At 54.2% G+C, this 12,997-nt stretch overlaps 2 protein-coding genes across 4 annotated transcripts; one reads left to right on the top strand and one right to left on the bottom strand.

Moving 5' to 3' along the window:
• Positions 1-1,088: 1,088 nt before the first annotated feature.
• Positions 1,089-12,398, bottom strand: EXOSC6 (exosome component 6). 3 transcript variants are annotated; one of them, XM_022583210.2, is made up of 3 exons: positions 10,298-12,398; positions 9,739-9,868; positions 1,089-1,407 (listed from the first exon to the last, which is right to left on the bottom strand). In XM_022583210.2, the coding sequence occupies exon 1, from the start codon at positions 12,293-12,295 to the stop codon at positions 11,477-11,479; it is 819 nt and encodes a 272-aa protein (XP_022438918.1). In that variant the 5' UTR covers positions 12,296-12,398; the 3' UTR covers positions 1,089-1,407; positions 9,739-9,868; positions 10,298-11,476. The 3 variants fall into 3 exon arrangements, with proteins under 3 accessions (XP_022438918.1, XP_089758570.1, XP_089758571.1); XM_089902444.1 differs by having other exon boundaries at positions 10,784-12,398; XM_089902445.1 differs by lacking the exon at positions 1,089-1,407 and adding an exon at positions 1,422-6,003.
• Positions 3,978-9,107, top strand: LOC149744697 (RNA-binding Raly-like protein). Its single transcript, XM_089902457.1, has 6 exons — positions 3,978-4,048; positions 5,647-5,652; positions 8,017-8,064; positions 8,146-8,288; positions 8,435-8,548; positions 8,914-9,107. The coding sequence occupies exons 1-6, from the start codon at positions 3,978-3,980 to the stop codon at positions 9,105-9,107; spliced, it is 576 nt and encodes a 191-aa protein (XP_089758583.1).
• Positions 12,399-12,997: the final 599 nt, after the last annotated feature.

Raw genomic sequence — 12,997 nt, 5'->3', positions numbered from 1 at the left:
AGCACAAGAAACTATATTCAATACCTTGTAATAACATATAATGGAAAAAAAACCAAAAAAGAATACGTATAGATATAAAAAAAGAACCACTTTGCTGTACACCTGAAACTAACACAATATTGTAAATCAACTATACTTGAAGTAAAAAAAAAAGAAATGGGGGATGTGTATATCAACTATACTTCAATTAAAAAATAGAATAGAAAAAGAGAAATGGGGTATGTTCTTTTAAATAAGGATTGCTACTTGGCTGTAAATTTGAAAAGACAAGGCAACAAAGTATGAACCTATCAACAAGTGATTATAGCCTGGCACTGAGAAGTTATCACTGAGAGTGTCCAGGGCAGAAAGGGTGGTTGTTCTTCTACTGGCCTTTTCAGCTGGCTGTAAGACCCTTTTGTTGCTCCATTTACTGTGGTATAAGAGCAGTTGCTTTCAAATGTGTTGGATCATTCCACAATAAGAAATATTATGGCCCAGCATATACTTACATATATAAAAACATATAAGTAACTGAAATAAAAGTTAAATAAACTGTATTTCCTATTTTCAGTGTATGTCATGCATGCACTCTATTTTGCATTTTATGAAACTATTCTCTTCTATTTATATATAGATAATAAACAAATCTATAATAAATTTATCTATAAATTATAGGTAAAATTGAAGATATATATTATTAATTTATCTATGTAGGTACAGACAATATGTATATGTTCTATTTAATTAAACATTAATCAAATTCACCAATGGTCTGTGATCACAATTTGAAAAACAAGAAGTTACAATAAGCACTGGGGCTTCCCTGGTGGCGCAGTGGTTAAGAATCCACCTGCCAATGCAGGGGACACTGGTTCGAGCCCTGGTCCAGGAAGATCCCACATGCCGCAGAGCAACTAAGCCAACGAGCCACAACTACTGAGCCTGCATGCTGCAACTACTGAAGCCCACGCACCTAGAGCCCGTGCTCTGCAACAAGAGAAGCCATCTCAATGAGAACCCCGTGAACCACAACGAAGAGTAGCACCCGCTTGCTGCAACTAAAGAAAGCCCATGAACAGCAACGAAGACCCAATGCATCCAATAAATAAATAAATAAATAAAATAGATTTCTTAAAAAACAAACAAACAAAAAAATACTAGGAATCACACATTTTCCCCACTTTGAACAGGAAGGGCGACTTACCAGAAAGCTTCATGAAAACAGATTCCAGTAAAGCTAGAGAGTTCAAAATGCAAAGAGAGTAGAGCTTGGATTCAGGAAAAAACTTAGCTTCAAACTCCAGGGTTGACAAGAAAGCAGTGAGCTCAATGAACTCCATGGGTACCAACACCTGCTTGCTCACCAGCCTCCAGGTCATTAGAGGGCATCGCTGGATCCCACTTCTGACACCATGCAATGTCAACCTTTAAAATAAAACATCCAGTTATTTTACTGGCAAAATAGGTTTACTCAGAAATAACAGAGAATTGCAATTTGGGACAAGCATGTTATGATGCATCATAGGCAAGCCTGGAGAACAACGGAGAGGCACTTGCTTTTATTAAGTTTTAGGGGGAAATTGGGGAGAGCTGTTTTGAACAAAACTTCATTGGAAGAGAACAAGCATTCAAGGCTGTGGCAGTTTCTCATTGGCTGCAAGTGGTGGTAAGAGAGCTGTTGCTGGGGCAGGGAGGAAATTTCCTTCTTTTTTTTTTTTTAAAGCAGGAGAGGGAATTCGCTGGCAGTCCAGTGGTTAGGACTCCGTGCTTTCACTGCTGAGGGCCTGTGTTTAATCCCTAAGATCCCACAAGCCGGACTTCCCTGGTGGTTAAGACTCCATGCTCCCAATGCAGGGGGCCCAGGTTCGATCCCTGGTCAGGGAACTAGATCCTGCATGCCGCATGAGGCAATGAAGATCCTGTGTGCCACAACTAAGACCTGGTGCAGCCAAATAAATAAATAAATAAATAAATATTTAAATTTATTTATTATTTTATTTTTGGCTGCTTTGGGTCTTTGTTGCTGCACATGGGCTTTTTCTAGTTGCGGCGAGCAGGGGCTACTCTTCGTTGGTGTGTGGGCTTCTCATTGTGGTGGCTTCTCTTGTTGCAGAGCACGGGTTCTAGGCACACGGGCTTGAGTAGTTGTGGCATGCAGGCTCAGTGGTTGTGTCTCGCGGGCTCTAGAGTGCAGGATCAGTAGTTGTGGTGCACGGGCTTAGTTGCTCTGCAGCATGTGGGATCTTCCTGGACCAGGGCTCAAGCCTGTGTCCCCTGCATTGGCAGGTGGATTCTTAACCACTGCGCCACCAGGGAAGTCCTAAATAAATATTTTTTTTTTAAAAAAAGGCAGAAGATAAAATCCCCATGTGATTAATGTCCTCCTCCATCAAAATAATTCTTATCTTCCCTCTTCCTGCTGGTTATACAGACTGCAATGAATGGTACATGTGTGCGAGTTCCCTCTTCAGAGCTTCCCAAGTCCGTTTTAAATGAGATTTTCTTTATATATTTTCATGGTGCTCATGCACTGTTGCCCTACACAGTGGACATGGGTGTGTTTTTCTGTCCTCTCCTGACATTGCAAATACGAAAGTCAAAGAAACAGACATAGAAAGCCAGACAACATGGAAGTACAGCTATTTTCTTGGTGCATGGATATCTGTTTAATGTGTTCTTGAGTGGATAACTGGATAAGGCAGGATCATGAATGGAAGAGAAGGGCTGAGGGTGTGGGTACAGAATTGCCAGCTTCCTCCCAAATGAACACTTGATCTGGATTGTCAATGCCTCAGGGACATCGTTGCTGGTCTCCTTGTTCCTCACCATGAGCAAGCAGATGCTGGATAACTGCTCTTGGTGATTGTGTTGCAGGAAGTCTTGTGAACAGGAAAAGGAGAAGGCTCGCATTTGTTGCTGTCTTGGCAGTTAAAAGTGGGCCATGGATGATGATCATAGATTCAGGAAGAAAGCGGGTGGGCTCAGGGAGGGGCCTCGAGGTCACAGATGAAACTCTGGGGTCTGATCCAAACCCAGAAGCAAAAGCTGGAATTTATTTAATGGAGTTCCATTCATTTATTCAGCAGATAGCAACTGAGCACCTACTAAGTGGCCAGGCCCCAAGTGAGCTGCGGGAATACGGCAAGAAGCAGATTCTCCTCTGTCTCCCACGAGCATAGAGCTACGTGCTCAAGTGGTGAACACTGAAGGAGCCCAGAAAGGAGACACTCTGCCCGTGACTGGTGCACAGACGGCTGCCTTGCTTGACTTCTCAGTCCTCCTCTAAGTCGGGTTCAGCTGACTCTTGACTCCCCTGCCACCAAGAGAGAGGGCAGCGGGGTGTCCCCACCCCAGACCAGGCAGGCTGCTTGCTTTGTTTCTCAGAGCCACCCTGGCTGTTTCAGACGCAGCCAGCCCAGGAGCTTAGACCAGAGGCAGCTGTGGGGCGTGGGCCTGGCAGCAGGCAGGCCTGTGGGCGGGCAGACAGGCAGCAGGAGAACACTCAAGAATTAACCCAACCAGGAACGGGTGTCTCCTCAGAGGATCACAGACATCCCCTCTCCTGCCCTTTGACGGTACCATCCCCAACTTCCAAGGCCTGGGCGATGGGGTTGATTCCCGTGGTAATTTGGGGGAAAGAGGAGAGCAGCCTCCCCATCCTCGGGGGTTTTTCGTTTTGAAGTTAGCCAAAGGGACTGTTTGTCTCAGAACCACGGTCCCCTGGGGATGGAGATGAGCCCTCTGGAGCTGGAGCCCAGCTCTGAATAGGTGGGCCCAGGGTCTGGAGGCCAGGTCGGGCTGCCCACTGACTGGGGATGGGCGCTCCACTGCACTGCCTCTCAGGGGGCACTGCCCACCGCCTCAGAGCGGAGGAGCAGGGAAGGGCCAGCCAGGAGGCAAGCGGGGCCTATGTGCACTTGGCCCCATTTTCCTGCACCCCTCCCTCTCTCTCTCCTGCTCTGTCCCACTCTTTGGCTCTCTTTTCAGATTGAGACATGGCTCGGGAGCCCAAGCCCGGCCCTTCCCGGCCAGGCCAGAAGAGGCCATGGGGCAGAGCCATCTCCTGGTGAGTCTGCCTGGGGTTGCCTACCGGGGAGGGAGTCTGATCAGCTTGTCTGGGGCTCTGGGCTCCCCTGAGACAGAATGAGAACCCCAGGAGGCTTGCTCAGTGTGTTGCCCACCCAGCCAGCCAGGCTGCTCGTCTTACTCTCTGTGGTACCAGAGGAGGTCGGTCTCCCTTGGCCACAGGTTTTGTCTGTAAACTGGGGGTGTGTGTGGAGGGGGGTCAACCCAGCTCATTCCAAGGCCCCTTCTAGCTGACACAACCCAGCCACCCTCCTGCTGGTGATGCCCTCTCCTCTCGCCTGGACCCGGGGGCGTGAGTCCTCCAAGGGGAGCCTCACCTGTGGGGTGCTCGGGGGCTTTTTCTGGGTATACATGTTTGGGAAGTAGACAATGGGAACCCTTCTGGATGAAATCTTCCCTCTAACTTGGAAAGCTTCAAGGAATTTTAAAGAAACCTTTAAACATGTTTAGAAAGGAGCTCACCAACTTCTGCCAGCCAACGTGCCATTTTCACAGGCGTAACCAGTGTGTGTGAACCGGTGGCCCCTTAGTCCCCTCAGCTGGGAGCCTGTGATGTCTGTGATCAGCTCCTGGCCTGTCTGTGGGCATTTGAGTGCTTTCTGTCTTGCCAGTGGGGGAGGCAGGGAGGCAGTGGCTCAGGTGGTTGCTGTTAGGTACAGCACTGTGTAAACAGCCTGCTGCCGAAGGTTCTGATTTCTTTTGGGTTTTTGTTTGTGGGGGTTTTTTATAATTTTTTTATACTTAATTTACTTATTTATTTACTTATTTTTGGCTCTGTTGGGTCTTCATTGCTGCGTGCAGGCTTTCTCTAGTTGCGGCAAGCTGGGGCTGCTCTTCACAGCAGTGTGCGGGCTTCTCACTGCAGTGGCTTGTCTTGTTGCAGACCATGGGCTCTAGGCGAGCAGGCTTCAGTAGTTGTGGCACATGGGCTCAGTAGTTGTGGCACATGGGCTCAGTAGTTGTGGCTCACGGGCTTAGTTGCTTCCACGGCATGTGGGATCTTCCTGGACCAGGGCTCAAACCTGTGTCCACTGCATTGACAGGCGGATTCTTAACCACTGGAACACCAGGGAAGTCCAGTTCTGGTTTCTTTTGGGTCTCATCTCCTCAGAAGTGCGATGGCAGGAATGGGTAGGGGCTACTCTGAGAAGCCTCTGCACCTTCAGGCTGACCTCGAGAGTCATTAGGCCAAATCTCTCCCTGCCTGCGGCAGCCAGGCCTACATCACCTTTGCCGGCATGGACTGCTTTTTCACTGTGTTGTTTTGGGCTGATGAGTAGATGTGTACTCGTAGTTTTTTAAGCTTGCATTTCCTCAGTGATGCTGAACTGCGTGTGCGGTATGTTGGTTTGCCTCGAGTCTTGTGCGTGAGACTCTCATCTGGGAGTTGATATGGTTTGGTAAATATCCGTCTGATGGGAGGTAAGTGGTTTCTTCCCATAGTTCTCAGCTGTGCTTTTTCACACGGCCGCTTTGAGGCTGGGTTAACCCTTTCTCAGTTCTTCAGTTCCAGTTGCCTTCTCCAGATTTCATGTCGCCCCACCCCCTTGCCTAGCAGGCTCGGACCCAGTCCTGTAGGTGCAGGTGGGAGAACAGGGAAGCAGTGGGGAGTGATGCCAGCTGTCCTGCAGGAGCTCAGATTCCGTTCAGAGGGGTGCCTGGCATTCAAGGCCTGGGGCAGGGGTGGCTTCCTTAAGACCCATGTGTCCCTAGGGCACTCCAGTGGGGAGAATGAAACCCTTCTCTGGGGACTAGGGCAGCATGTCTGGAGCAGCAGCAGGCTGTTGCTGTGGCTCTGGCCCCTTTGGATAGTCACCCAAAGAGGGGTGGTTCGGGATGAGGTTCTGGTGGCCCCTGAGTTGTTGGATGACTTCTCTATGAGAACTGGTCAAGTCCAGGCCTTGTGTCTTGGGTCTCAAAATGGCATTTGTCAACCTGGAGGGAAAGGTTTGTGGTGGAAGGATTGCCCCAGGTCCCCTCCCCCCCACCTCCCCCCACTTGGCCCCTGAGGACACTGAGGGAGGTGGCTTGACCTCTGCCCAGAGTCATACTGATGGTGCATTTTATTTCTCTTACTGTGGGAAGTCCCAGCTTGCACTGTAACCATTAGCCCAGACCAGGGGACAGATGTGACTGCAGACCCTGTGTGACCAGGCCACTGCCCCTTAGGAAGAGAGAATCAAGGCCACACACCCAGGGCACAGGCCTCAGCCCTGCCTGATGACTGGGGGCAGGGGCAGAGCAGGGATGACCCCAGACCGGGAGGGACCCTCTACCTACAGCAAGCTGGAGCAGCGAATATCGCCTAACCTCTAACCCGCAAACTCATCCTGCCTTTGTCTCAACTCCGGTAGCTCCCAAGTCTGTGCTCAGCAGTCAGTGAATTACCATTCCTTTACCATTAATTTTTAGGTACTCTAAAAAGTCATTTTAGGAAAAAAAGTGTGGAAGAGGTGTTTAAAGAAAAGTGTGCTTCTTGCATTGGCTGGGAATTGAACCCTGGCCTCCCACGTGGCAGGCAAGAATTCTACCACTGAATCACCAATGCTGTTGTAGAATAGGGTTCATCGAGGTAGCTCAGGTGGTCGGCTACTGGTCCTTCCCCATCTCCCTCCCCTCTCCTCCCCTCCAGCTGTCTGATCTCTGCTGAGGTTTCAACCCAGTCAGGGAGAGGGGGCCCCCATGGCCAACCCAAGGCGGGCCGGACAAGCGAGAATTTTCCCGGAGTGGTCATGCTCAGCTGAGACTCGTACTCAGCTGAGACTCGTAACCTGGAGCTCTGTCCTGGCCCCCAGCTGTCCCAGCTTGGTCGTTGCCGACCCTCAGGGGGCTGCCTGTTTCCTGCACCGTGGCCCGGACCCCGACCCCAACCCCAGAGCGCCGAAGGGATGGGTACCTGCCCTCCCGCGCTCCACTGGCTCGCTTTCCTTTCTCCAAGGATGGGCCTCCCACCGCCGGAATCAACATCCCAGCGGCTCCTGGGCCGCCCACCAGACTTCCTGAGGCCAGAAAGCGGGGACGGGGTGGCCGGAAATCTCATCCACAGGCTTGGGGACCTCACGGCATGAAGGGGAAGGGGCCCCCTAATGTTCCCTATTCCGCTCCGGTGGCTTCCATAGGCCTTGCCCCTCATCAGCTGGGCCTGAGCTGGTGGTGTGGGCGCATGGTCCCAGAAAGTTATTTCAGAAACTTTACTGCCCCCAGCTTGCAGCCCCTCTCCTCACCCTCAACTCCTCACTTGCCTTAACTGAAGCCTCAGGCTGCACCCGAACTGCCTGCAGCTGTATCCCCACAGGATCTTCCTGCCCAAGCCGGACCCAGCTGTCCCTCTGCACCCATCTTCCCTTCCCTCCTAGGCACCAGTTCCCTGGAGGTGCATGGTGCATGAGAGCAGGCGTGAGGCCAGGCAGTGACAGCCTGGGACCTTCCAGACTCAGCCTCTCTCCCAGGGCCTGGAGCGAAGGGAAGGTGGCCTGGGCATGGCCCTTAACCCCCCACTGTCTGGCCCTGCCAGTGCTGAGCCCTGCATCCTGGCGATTCCCACGCAAGGATTAAAGGCTCTCTCCGTGGCTTTGAGCCCTGACTTAATTCTTCCCTTTCATCCTTTGCCAGACTAAGAACCAGAATAACATCAGCAGTGCCTGGGTCAGGCAGAGGAGGCTTTGGACAGCCCAGACCTGGCGGGCCAGAAGCCTGTGGGCAATCGCCCCCTCCTGCCACCTGGAGGCACCCGGAACGTGCCCCTAACAGAGGCCAGCTATGGGGAAGCTGGTTTGCTGTGGTCTCCCAAAGTGACCTTGGTCAAGTCCCTAGGGGCTCTTATGGTGAAGAATCCTGGGATTCTAAGGAAAAGCTGCATACATCAGTTTCTCCAAATTAAACTGGAGTCGAGGCAAGGATTCTGGCCCTGGACAATGACCCTTTCCTCATTTATCTCTATTTCAACAGCAACTATGACCTGGATTACAAGCTGTACAGGGAAGATTTCCCCTACAGGTAGGTGGGTCCTGCCCCCTCAGTCCTCTGGGCAAGCAGGTGGGGCTAGTTGGCCTGACTCCCTCTCCATCCTGTCCATAGGGTGTATGAATACCAGAGGATCCCTCCACTAATCAACCATGTGCCTATCAAGATCCGGAGGACCCATATGGGCATGGGGGTCAAGAGCAACTTCAGTCCCCACAAGTCTCCCAGGAATAGTCAGCTGACCCCCAAGATAAAGCGTGAGTGAGGGAGCACAGCCCTCAGCTGCAGGGCTAGGGGAGAACTGGGAGGCCCTTAGCAGTGAGGGTGGGTTCAGGAGTCCTCGCAGCACTGCCCTCTGCCTCCTGAACCTGACTGATACCAACTCTGGCCCCTCTCCCAGCAGTCCAGACTGAGGAGCTGCACTCCATCAGGGGAGCGCTGAGCCAGATCAAAGCCCAGGTGGACCGTCTGTTGGACAGTGTGGAGCACATGGACCAACAGAGGGACCAGCTTTCAGGTCAGGTGTGGGCCCAGGCCACACCCTTAGCAGGCTCCAGGTTTTCCCACTCCTGAAGGTACCAGGGGGTCCTGCGTCCAGCTTTCCCTGGGTGCAGGGCTCCTCCTCACCCTCCCTGGAGTTCACTTCCCCCTACTCCCTCTGGGTGTCTCTGTGGCTTGAGGACCTTTTTGGCTTCTAGATTGTTCTATGACCCCCATCCACTCAGCAGCTGTCTGCCAGAGCCAGAGCAGTGTCCCAGCCCATCCCCATCTTGTCCTCTCGAGCCCTAGATTCCCTAGATCAGTGCTGGGCATCAAGTGGCATCTTTGGGGTTAGCTGGGGCCTTCAAATCTAGCCACTGACCAGTGACTCTCCCTGTGCAGGGACAGAAGACTGTGAACAGAACAGGGGTTCTGGAAGTAAAGGCTCCTCATGCAGAACCACTGATCCCCAGCAGGAGCCCAGGGGACAGAGGGCCCATCCAGAGGCAGACAGCTTCCAGAACACAGACCTGGAGGAGGCAGTGAGTGGCCTGGCGCCTCCCCCCATTCTCACCCTCCTTGTGGCCTCTCTGTGAGCAAAGGAGGGACTTGCGTTTGCATGGGAGACCACAATGATGGTTGCGGGGAGGCGTCTGACTTCCATCACAGCCAATGCCCAGGAGAAGACGGGGCCCTGCCCTGTTTTTTCTCCCCTCCTGATTTGGGCTTGGTCGGCTCAAATGGACCAGGGGCTACAGCTGGGCAGCTGAGCCAGTTCTGGGCTGAAATACCATCTCCTCCTGGAAGGTGGGTGGGGAGGGGGCTTTGAGCATTGCACAGGGAATATCACAGATGTGCCCCATAGCCCCAGATCCCTTGCCCAAAAACCATGTGGTAAGCCTGCCCCTGCCCACCTGCTACCCCAGAGTCTTTGGGCTGTCTTGCATTGTACCATACTCCCCAGGAAAGCTGGAGCACACTGACCTTCCTGGACTGAGAATATCCAAACCTGGATCTGATAACAGCCTTTTGTGCAGCTTCAAAGGGCCCAAATGTTCCCTGCCCTACCATTCCCTCCTCTCCTATTGGTGGTCCCTGAGATGGGCCAAGCCCCTACTGTTGCTAGGGCCATCTCAGCAAGGCTGGGGCTGCTGGGGGGTTAGTAGTGAGGAGCTTCCTCTCCTCCACTTGCCTAGCTCTGGCCTGTGGGCTCCAGGGGACACTTACTGCTGCCCAAGACTGTATCACATCTAGGAAAAGACTGGGGTAGGTGCAGAAAATGCCTTCTTCTGTCTGGTGGTCCTGGGTCCGTTCCCAAGTCTCAGGAAGAATCTACAGTAGCACTGAGATGTCAAAGCTGACAAGAAAGGGAGGTGGGGGTGAGAGACTGGGAGTTGTTAGCAGATGGCCCTCCCTTTCCCAGCCATTCCACACCTCTCAACCCTTGGGGCTAGAGTCCTGCTTCTGCTTCTCCTACAGGTGAAGAATCATGCAGCAGACCAGGAAGACAGCCAGTAGAAGGTTGTAACCCCTCCAGGCTCATCAGCTCCAGGCACCTTCCCTAGTGGTTCCTTTCCTTGCCTTGAGTGATTTTTCCAAAGGCCTCTCAGTGGCACCCATGCAACCCATTCTGGAGCAAGGGCAACAGAAATGGAGGCACGGCTCAGCCAGACCAGCCAGGAAGCCTCCCCCCAAGTATTGGCTTTAGCTTTGGTCATGTTTCCAGATGACAGTATGGGGACTGGCAGGGAAGGGAAGAGGCTGCAACTGCCCAGCACCAGCTCACCATTCTTAGAAAGCTGAGGCCCACTCGTCGAAGGGGCAGCTGGACGGGGCCCACCTGGGAGCACCATCAGCCTTCTCTGACTGCAGGTACTGTTCCAGCGGCTCTTCTCCCTCTCAAAGCCCCCAGTCCTGTCTGGGTGTCAATAGGGGTATCCTTTTTGTGTCGTTTCTATCTTGTTTCTTGCTGATGTGATACCATGTATTTCAGATCTGCTTTGGAAATATGTATTATGTCACTGGGGGGAAATAAAATTTATATTTTTTTCCTCTTGATCAGGGGTTCTCGGTGTGGTCTCCAAGCCTTATTCTGGCCCTTTGGCTGTCCCAGGCCAACCCTTCCTAGAGAAGCTGAGCAGGCCCGAGACACACAAGCTCAGAAGCTCACACCAAGCCAGGGCAGAAAGGGCACCAAGCTGCCCCGCTTTTCTCCAAACCAGACCTGAGCACAAACCTGCAGGGCTCAGGAGCCACAAAGAGAACATCTTACCCTTGTGGTCAGGCCAGCTCTGCCCTACAAAATGGCCAGACTCCATCTCCAACATCCAGAAACTCTCACTCCTGGCAATTCAAGTGCCCTCTCCCAGGAGCCAAGACTAGATGAGGGACACCAGGACACATATAATGCTGTCCCAAGCCTTTGACACCAGGAGTCCGAGAACACACTACCCAGCTCGGAAGAGCCTTGCTCTCTTAAATCCTGTATCAAGAACAACAGAATTTTTCAGATATAAGAGTTTTTGTTTTAGCTCAGATATTAAGTGGGAAAGCACAGGCCCCTTGTCCATTCTCTCAAAAGCAGCCCAATAATATAGGAGGGGGTCACTGGCTGGCCTGCATAGGGTCCATCCCTTACGAGACACTAGCTCCAGGTTCCACTTTCCAGGTAAGTCCAGCTGAAGTCCTTTCCAACTTGGGGGGGTCAAGCTGCATTCGCAGGTTTCTTCACCTGAGTCGTGGCTGGGAGCCAACTCAATTAGAAAAGTTCCTTTAACGGCACAGTTTTTAAAAATATCATCCCAACACAGCTGTCCAGTGCATCAGTTCTGAGCACGCCTCCCCAGATACTCTCCCGTGCTCCGAGTTCTCAGCTTGGCGTACGCAGTCTGCAAGCCGACGGCGCGGGTCCTTTCGGGGAGAGCGGTAGCTGTCCTCGGCGTCCGTCCTTGCTCAGGGTTCTGCTTCAGGGCGGCGTGGCGGCGCCCCTCCGGCGGGCGGCCCGTACTAAACACTGCTGCAAAACGGGGTAGAGGCGCTGGCAGCCCTCGAGACCCAGGCGCACGGCCTCCGCCCAGCTCTCGGTCGGGCCGCCCTCCCCGCTGCCCAGCAGCCCGGCCACCTGGTTGAGCACCGGCATAAGCGCCACGGTGAGGCCGGCGGCGGCGCGTTCCTCCTCTAGCAGCGTGGGGTCCAGCAGCCAGGTGGGCTCGGGCCCCGGCGCGCGGCTTAAGCCGCAGCCCACCACCAGGTCGTACATCTCGATGCCCGCGTCGGCCAGGGCGATCGCGGCAGCCGTGAGCGCGGCGGCCAGTGCCGAGCCGCCGTCCTCGAGCAGCAGCGCCGACACCTCGAGCTGCGCGCGCGGGTAGCGGCCCAGGCGCACGGCCGGCTCGAGCGCCTCCTGCAGCGCCAGCGCCAGCTCACGCTCCTCGCTGCCACCCGGGGGAGCGCGGCGCCGGCGGCCCGAGAAGGGCGCGCGGCGGAAGTCGCAGAGCAGGCGGCCCCGCAGCGCGGCCGGGGTCTCGCCGCCCGCTCCGGCCGGGCCGCCACCGCGCTCACCGCCCTCTACCTGGCGTGGGCCGGACACTGCGCACAGCACCTTGGTGCCTCCCGCCTCCAGGTAGGCCGAGCCCTTGGCCTGGCTCAACAGCCCGGCGCGCGCGTACACAGGCCGGAGCCGCGTCGGGTCGCGAGCGGCCGGCACCTCGTCCTCGTCGGTCGCGTATAACTGCGGCGGCTGCGACTCCTCGGGCCCGCGGATGCGGCGGTTGTCCCCAGGCATGGCTGCATCTGGCGCACGAGTCCCCTTCACCCGTCGGCCAGGCCTCGCGCGCCGGCTCTTCCGCCCGCTCAAAGCCGCGCGCTCGCGCTAGGACTGTCGGGATAGCGGCAGGCCGCCCCGCACCGCCCCCTGCCGCCCCGGAGGGAGAACGGCGAGCGCTGCAGAGTCCTGGGGCCGCCGCAAGGACGCCCAGGGCTCGGTGGATGGATGGACGGATGTACCGGGCAGGCCTGCAGAAGTGGGACCTAGGCCGGCTCGGCTGACCTCTAGCCTTTGCGCTCAGGGCGTAGGGCTTCTTCCTTTCACTTGTGAAGCTGTAATTATTTTAATTTTGCACTTACGTGTGTGACTGTTTTATCCATGTTCCCCACTGCCTTGCCCAAGAGGGCGGTGACCTTCTGTCTTGGTCACTCCTGTACTGTTAGTGCCCTGGCTGGCATAAACGCTTGTCAAGTGAATGAATGGAACTATGTCTCTCCTGCTCCGGATTGTGTGGGCTCTTTGTATCCCTAACACTCCTCACCTGGCATGCACATATTGCAGCCAAGGGCCTCAGCCCTCTGTCTGCTTTTCATACTCCTCACCCCCAGGCCTTGTGACTGCTAGCCTCTGCTTCTTCTCTCAGCATAGACCTGCTTTTCCTCCTCCCTCAAAGTCAGCAGGCCTGAGAATGACCCAGGGCCCCAGAGCCAGCCTGCTGTA

Source organism: Delphinapterus leucas, chromosome 20 (assembly GCF_059928025.1).
Source record: "Delphinapterus leucas isolate spDelLeu-1000000601 "Yukka" chromosome 20, BTC_Dleu_Yukka2, whole genome shotgun sequence".
Taxonomy (NCBI): Eukaryota; Metazoa; Chordata; class Mammalia; order Artiodactyla; family Monodontidae; genus Delphinapterus; species Delphinapterus leucas.
The sequence above is the reverse complement of the archived record's forward strand: the minus strand, read 5'-3'. Positions and strand labels throughout refer to the sequence as shown.

Bases quoted from the DNA above. Each gene is read 5' to 3' on its own strand.
- LOC149744697 (XM_089902457.1), top strand. From the start codon at position 3,978: ATGGCTCGGGAGCCCAAGCCCGGCCCTTCCCGGCCAGGCCAGAAGAGG. The intron at 8,065-8,145 runs GTAGGTGGGTCC...TCCTGTCCATAG, and splicing joins AGGGAAGATTTCCCCTACAG to GGTGTATGAATACCAGAGGA. The intron at 8,289-8,434 runs GTGAGTGAGGGA...CTCTCCCAGCAG, and splicing joins GCTGACCCCCAAGATAAAGC to TCCAGACTGAGGAGCTGCAC.
- EXOSC6 (XM_022583210.2), bottom strand. From the start codon at position 12,295: ATGCCTGGGGACAACCGCCGCATCCGCGGGCCCGAGGAGTCGCAGCCG.